Source organism: Littorina saxatilis, linkage group LG10, assembly GCF_037325665.1.
Source record: "Littorina saxatilis isolate snail1 linkage group LG10, US_GU_Lsax_2.0, whole genome shotgun sequence".
NCBI lineage: Eukaryota > Metazoa > Mollusca > Gastropoda > Littorinimorpha > Littorinidae > Littorina > Littorina saxatilis.
In genome coordinates this window covers 6,808,089-6,816,409 of record NC_090254.1, presented here as the reverse complement: position 1 = coordinate 6,816,409, position 8,321 = coordinate 6,808,089, and the positions used below count along the sequence as shown (strand labels likewise).

Here is an 8,321-nt window from a genome sequence, read left to right as displayed (position 1 = left end):
GATTTTTAATGACCAAAGTCATTAATTAATTTTTAAGCCACCAAGCTGAAATGCAATACCGAAGTCCGGGCTTCGTCGAAGATTACTTGACCAAAATTTCAACCAATTTGGTTGAAAAATGAGGGCGTGACAGTGCCGCCTCAACTTTCACGAAAAGCCGGATATGACGTCATTAAAGACATTTATCAAAAAAATGAAAAAAACGTTCGGGGATTTCATACCCAGGAACTCTCATGTCAAATTTCATAAAGATCGGTTCAGTAGTTTAGTCTGAATCGCTCTACACACACAGACACACACACATACACCACACCCTCGTTTCGATTCCCCCTCGATGTTAAAATATTTAGTCAAAACTTGACTAAATATAAAAATGGTCTGGGGATATCATACCCAGGAACTCTCATGTGAAGTTTGATGAAGATCGGTCCAGAAGTTTTCTCGGAACTGATCTACACACACACACACACACACACACACACACACACACACACACACACACACACACACAAACACCACGACCCTCGTCTCTATTCCCCCTCTATGTTAAAACATTTAGTCAAACTTGATTTAATGTAATAAGCAGCATAATGCTTATCTTAACCTCAAATACCCCCCCAAAAATATAGACTGCCAACGTTCCAAAATTCAGAATAAAAAAAACAAGAAAAGTATGTTGTTGGAACGTTTAAAAATTGACAAAACAAAACGTTACGTTCACAGACATATCGACCCAGCGGTCATTTAAGTACACAGCAGGGATGGCCAAATCGTCCGCCCGGTCGCCAGGGGCGTGTAAAAAGTAGGCCAGGCTAGTAAAAACCAAATGAATAGACACAAAGACAACAGACCTGTACAGCAACAGAGACAAGTGAATGGACACAAAGACAACAGACCTGTACAGCAACAGAGACAAGTGAATGAACACAAAGACAACAGACCTGTACAGCAACAGAGACAAGTGAATGAACACACAGACAACAGACCTGTACAGCAACAGAGACAAGTGAATGAACACAAAGACAACAGACCTGTACAGCAACAGAGACAAGTGAATGGACACAAAGACAACAGACCTGTACAGCAACAGAGACAAGTGAATGGACACAAAGACATCAGACCTGTACAGCAACAGAGACAAGTGAATGGACACTAAGACAACAGACCTGTACAGCAACAGAGACAAGTGAATGGACACAAAGACAACAGACCTGTACAGCAACAGAGACAAGTGAATGAACACAAAGACAACAGACCTGTACAGCAACAGAGACAAGTGAATGAACACAAAGACAACAGACCTGTACAGCAACAGAGACAAGTGACACAAAGACAACAGACCTGTACAGCAACAGAGACAAGTGAAAAGACACAAAGACATCAGACCTGTACAGCAACAGAGACAAGTGAATGGACACAAAGACAACAGACCTGTACAGCAACAGAGACAAGTGAATGGACACAAAGACATCAGACCTGTACAGCAACAGAGACAAGTGAATGAACACAAAGACAACAGACCTGTACAGCAACAGAGACAAGTGAATGGACACAAAGACAACAGACCTGTACAGCAACAGAGACAAGTGAAAAGACACAAAGACATCAGACCTGTACAGCAACAGAGACAAGTGAATGGACACACAGACAACAGACCTGTACAACAACAGAGACAAGTGAATGAACACAAAGACATCAGACCTGTACAGCAACAGAGACAAGTGAATGGACACAAAGACATCAGACCTGTACAGCAACAGAGACAGGTGAATGGACACAAAAACAACAGACCTGTACAGCAACAGAGACAAGTGAATGGACACAAAGACATCAGACCTGTACAGCAACAGAGACAAGTGAAAAGACACACAGACAACAGCCCTGTACAGCAACAGAGACAAGTGAATGGACACAAAGACAACAGACCTGTACAGCAACAGAGACAAGTGAATGGACACTAAGACAACAGACCTGTACAGCAACAGAGACAAGTGAATGGACACTAAGACAACAGACCTGTACAGCAACAGAGACAAGTGAATGGACACACAGACATCAGACCTGTACAGCAACAGAGACAAGTGAATGGACACAAAGACAACTGACCTGTACAACAACAGAGACAAGTGAATGGACACAAAGACAACAGACCTGTACAGCAACAGAGACAAGTGAATGGATCGACACAAAGACAACAAATCTGTACAGCAACAGAGACAAGTGAATGGACACACAGACATCAGACCTGTACAGCAACAGAGACAAGTGAATGGACACAAAGACAACAGACCTGTACAGCAACAGAGACAAGTGAATGGACACAAAGACAACTGACCTGTACAACAACAGAGACAAGTGAATGGACACAAAGACAACAGACCTGTACAGCAACAGAGACAAGTGAATGGACACAAAGACAACAGACCTGTACAGCAACAGAGACAAGTGAATGGACACAAAGACAACAGACCTGTACAGCAACAGAGACAAGTGAATGAACACAAAGACAACAAATCTGTACAGCAACAGAGACAAGTGAATGGACACACATACATCAGACCTGTACAGCAACAGAGACAAGTGAATGGACACAAAGACAACAGACCTGTACAGCAACAGAGACAAGTGAATGGACACAAAGACAACAGACCTGTACAGCAACAGAGACAAAAGAATGGACACAAAGACAACAGACCTGTACAGCAACAGAGACAAGTGAATGGACACAAAGACAACAGACCGGTACAGCAACAGAGACAAGTGAATGGACACAAAGACAACAGACCTGTACAGCAACAGAGACAAGTGAATGGACACAAAGACATCAGACCTGTACAGCAACAGAGACAAGTGAATGGACACAAAGACAACAGACCTGTACAGCAACAGAGACAAGTGAATGGACACAAAGACAACAGACCTGTACAGCAACAGAGACAAGTGAATGGACACAAAAACAACAGACCTGTACAGCAACAGAGACAAGTGAATGGACACAAAGACATCAGACATGACAGCAACAGAGATAAAAACCCAATCGTGCAAAAACAAGTGCGTGAAAGTCCAGTGGCTTATATACAGCTGTCCTCTTTCCACCTATTGCTGACCCAGTTTACATACTCTAACCCTCTCACCCGAGGCCAATGACCAAGTTTCACCTATGAGGCCGTGTGTGTGTGTGTGTGTGTGTGTGTGCGTGTGTGGCATGAGAGGTCTCCTTTGATGTCTTGGAGGAAACTCTTCCTGTCGCCGTTTACAGACACTGACCTTCTTACCCGGGGTCAATGACCCGAGTTTTTACCTATGAGGCCGTGTGTGTGTGAGAGAGAGAGTGTGTGTGTGTGTGTGTGTGTGTGTGTGTTTTGTGTGTGTGTGTGTGTGTGTGTGTGTAAGTGTATATATGTGTGTGCGTGTGTGTGTGTGTGTGTGTGTGTGTGTGTTATGTCTGCCTGTTTGTGCGCTGGTGTATGCACATACATCATGCTAATCCATATGCACATCAAATGGGAAAAAAATGGGATATTGAACACAACTAAAGACTGAACTGCCCAACAGTTGTCTCCCCTGTGAAAACAAATATACCTCACAAACTCCCAAAAAGGACCCCTCCATTTTACGACCAATTTTTCTGGACATTTTCAAGGTCGTTTGTGGGAGGTTTTACTGTATAAGTATTTTATGGGTCACCCTGTACACAATTCTACCACAAAAAGTAGCACACATGGTAAACACTATATTCAACTGAACTCTAGTGTTTACCATGTGTGCTTTTTATTTCTGGTAGAATTTTGTACTACATCAAACTGTGTTCAAAATTAGTTCAAAAAAAGGTGTTCAAATGTGGAACACTTCAGTTTTTGTAGTGTGATCGTTGACAATGATACACTAGTACATGGGGACTTTGGGAACAGTTCTACGTTCCTAGCTGTCTCGTTTGTCTTGTTAATCGAGTTGGGCCCGTCACACGTTGTACGACTGCTGTACACAAACGTGCTGTGAGCCTAACGCAATGAACAGCATACGCATTTGCCTGGTCAAAAATGCTCGCCACAATGAACAACACATACATTTCTTGTCAACTGCCTGGTTACAAATAATCACCACACTGAACGACACATACATTTCTTGACAACTGCTTGGTCAAAAATGCTTGTCACAATAAACAACACATACTTTTCTTGTCGCCTGGTTTAAAATATTCGCCACAATGAACAACACATATATTTCCTGTCAACTGCCTGGTCAAAAATGCTCGCCTCAATAGACGGTCCCTACATTTTGGACATATTTACCAAAAGGACAAAAAATAATGCCAACAGATATAAAACCAATACCTTACATGAATATGTATCTTCTATAGTGACGTGACACATAATATAAATGAAGCCGTTCTGAGTGTACAGCGTTGCTAACGAAATGAAAGAACTGTGTAGTGTGTTGATTGAGCATGGCAACACAGATTTGCAGCTAGACGAATTTTCTCTCATTTTTTTTTCATAAATGCCTTTGATGACGTCATATTCGTCTTTTTGTGAAAGTTGAGGCGGCATTGTCATACCCTCATTTTTTGATCACATTGAGGAACTCTGTTGACTGAACATGGCAAAACAGATTTGCAGCGTGTACTAACGAAAACAACATATATTATTATTAGTGAGTGGCACAGAAGTCTGCTGTGGACGTGAGTCCCTATCAGTCAGTAAGGCAGAGAATATGTCCAGGCCATGAATGAACGAGATATTGCTATTCTGATAGACACGTGGGGGAATTCGGGAGTTGTGATAGGATATAGACTCAAACAGCCCTATTTCCATCATAGGTCCATATCTCCCCGAAAGTTGCTCAATATCCTTTATATTTACAAAAACAAAACACACGTGGTAGTTCCGGTTCAACTCGAACAGACGGTCTTTCCTCCTTTACAATCGAAGACATGCAGTTCTACTTACCAATGCTTTCCAACTCTAAAGATGATGATGAATTACCATAGTCGGCTTACTTTTCGACGAAACAAGACATACGTATACACTGTATATGCCCTTGTATACAACACAATTAGGGGCGGGGATATAGCTCAGTTGGTAGCGCGCTGGATTTGTATTCAGTTGGCCGCTGTCAGCGTGAGTTCGATCCCAGGTTCGGCGGAAATTTATTTCACAGAGTCAACTTTGTGTGCAGACTCTCTTCGGTGTCCGAACCTCCCCCCGTGTACACTACATTGGGTGTGCACGTTAAAGATCCCACGATTGACAAAAGGGTCTTTCCTGGCAAAATTGCTTAGGCACAGTTAATAATTGTCTACCTATACCCGTGTGACTTGGAATAATAGGCCGTGAAAGGTAAATATGCGCCGAAATGGCTGCAATCTACTGGCCGTATAAAATTTCATCTCAAACGGCATCACTGCAGAGCGCCTAGAACTGTACCCACGGAATATGCGCGATATAAGACTCATTGATTGATTGATTGATTGATTGTTCTCGTCAAAGTATCCGACCCTATCGCTACGCTGAGAACACGATAGCCGTACATATTTTCACCAACAGCAATGCCCCGGGTGCACGTGGTCCAATGCACAAAGCACAGTTGTCATTCTTGACGGAAACGAGGATCATAGACATAGACATAGAAATAGACATGGAACACTTTCTTATCTCAAGACGAGAATCTCAGACCCCTTTCCACCCACCCCAAACCCTCGACACACAAAATTGAACACACGCATAATACCTTTACCCGTGGACAACGATGATTCGATTCACAAAGAAGCGCCTTCCCTGACATTTTTGGCAGTGTTGTCATTTTGCGGTGATTATCATTCGCAAGGAAGAGCCTTCCCTGCATTGGCGTCATTGTGTGGTGACAACCACACGCAAGGAAGCAGCTTCCATGCAATGTTATGCAATGTCGCCATGTTGTAGTGACCGTTAAACGCAAGGAAGACAGTGCCTTCCCTGCAATGCGGTGTTTACCATATGGTAGGAAGCTGCCTGCAGTGTTAGGCCCTGTCGTCACTTTTTGGTCACTTCTATTCACAAGAAAGCGCCTTTCGCACTATGTTAGGTAATGTTGTCATTTTGCGGGGATTATTATACCCAAAGAAAGGGGGCGGGGATGTAGCTCAGTCGGTAGCGCGCTGGATTTGTATTCAGTTGGCCGCTGTCAGCGTGAGTTCGTCCCCACGTTCGGCGAGAGATTTATTTCTCAGAGTCAACTTTGTGTGCAGACTCTCCTCGGTGTCCGAACACCCCCGTGTGTACACGCAAGCACAAGAGCAAGTGCGCACGAAAAAGATCCTGTAATCCATGTCAGAGTTCGGTGGGTTATAGAAACACGAACATACCCAGCATGCTTCCTCCGAAAGCGGCGTATGGCTGCCTAAATGGCGGGGTAAAAACGGTCATACACGTAAAATTTCACTCGTGCAAAACACGAGTGTTTGTGGGAGTCTCAGCCCACGAACGCAGAAGAAGAAGATACCCAAAGAATCGCCTTCCCTGCAACATTAGTCAATGTTAATGTCGTCCTTTTGCAGGTATTATATTAAAATCTAAACAACGAAGTGACTGTGGTAAGATGAACAAAGTTAAAAAAAAAACAAGTCGCGTAAGGCGAAAATACAATATTTAGTCAAGTAGCTGTCGAACTCACAGAATGAAACTGAACGCAATGCCATTTTACTCGTAGCATCGTCAGGCCACCGCTCATGGCAAAGGCAGTGAAATTGACAAGAACAGCGGGGTAGTAGTTGCGCTAAGAAGGATAGCACGCTTTTCTGTACCTCTCTTTGTTTTAACTTTCTGAGCGTGTTTTTAATCCAAACATATCATATCTATATGTTTTTGGAATCAGGAACCGACAAGGAATAAGATGAAAGTGTTTTTAAATTGATTTGGACAATTTAATTTTGATAATAATTTTTATATATTTAATTTTCAGAGCTTGTTTTTAATCCGAATATAACATATTTATATGTTTTTGGAATCAGCAAATGATGGAGAATAAGATAAACGTAAATTTGGATCGTTTTATAAATTTTTATTTTTTTTTACAATTTTCAGATTTTTAATGACCAAAGTCATTAATTAATTTTTAAGCCACCAAGCTGAAATGCAATACCGAAGTCCGGGCTTCGTCGAAGATTACTTGACCAAAATTTCAACCAATTTGGTTGAAAAATGAGGGCGTGACAGTGCCGCCTCAACTTTCACGAAAAGCCGGATATGACGTCATCAAAGACATTTATCAAAAAAATGAAAAAAACGTTCGGGGATTTCATACCCAGGAACTCTCATGTCAAATTTCATAAAGATCGGTCCAGTAGTTTAGTCTGAATCGCTCTACACACACACACACACACACACACACACGCACACACGCACACACGCACACACGCACATACACCACGACCCTCGTTTCGATTCCCCCTCGATGTTAAAATATTTAGTCAAAACTTGACTAAATATAAAAATTTAAAAAACCAAAGGATTTGTACTCTGTTTGTATACTCACCGAGACAAGAACGACACAGGACGATACGAATTTTCGCTTCTGGAAGCTTCATCAGGAAAAACAACAACACACAAGAAAACAAAAAGCAGACGCAACACGGAACGAAAACGATTTGAAAAGAAAATGGAGGGGAAACACGCAAAAAAAGGGAAGGAACTCTAGGAACGGAAATAAATGAAAAGGGAGAGAAGTGGTTGGATGATGTCAGGGGCACAGGCATACAGACTTTAAGTATTACTCATTCATAAAGAGGGGGGGGAACACATGCACGCACACACACACACAACAACAACAACAAAAAAACAAAACGTACACATAAAGACACACACACGCACACGTACCGTAAATCCACAGTATGCTTAGGGAATACATGTACATCACATTTGTGCATTCAAACCGTCAGGTGTGGATGTGCCCAGGGATAAAATGAAATTGGACTCTGCTTGTTTTCTGTCTGTGGAGGTGCTGTAGCCTACATTTGCCAGACACCTCTCACACGTGCTTCCAGGGAGGTGTGGTTGCTTCTGTTGAAATGTAGGGCAACAACATGTGCGTGCGTGCGTGCGTGCGCGCGCGCGCGCGCGTGTGTGTGTGTGTGTGTGTGTAAGTTTAGTTAACAATATTGCCTCGTTTATATTCCCTACATTGTAAAGGAACGGTTGGAGGATTTCTCTCTCTCTTTTGCTGTATCCCTCTCTCTGTAACGTCTTTTTCATGCATCCATTGATGTATTCCTGAACTCAGTTAGTTGATTGACACACACACCATATGAACAATTGACAATATGTTCTTGACTGCTTTTTTCCCTT

The 8,321-nt window shown here is 42.5% G+C and overlaps 1 protein-coding gene across 1 annotated transcript; it reads left to right on the top strand.

Moving 5' to 3' along the window:
• The first annotated feature begins 826 nt into the window (after positions 1 to 826).
• On the top strand, positions 827 to 3,147 carry LOC138979143 (trichohyalin-like). Its single transcript, XM_070351953.1, has 3 exons — positions 827 to 1,141; positions 1,350 to 1,946; positions 2,350 to 3,147. Exons 1-3 carry the CDS (start codon positions 827 to 829, stop codon positions 3,145 to 3,147), a joined length of 1,710 nt encoding a protein of 569 aa, XP_070208054.1.
• Positions 3,148 to 8,321: the final 5,174 nt, after the last annotated feature.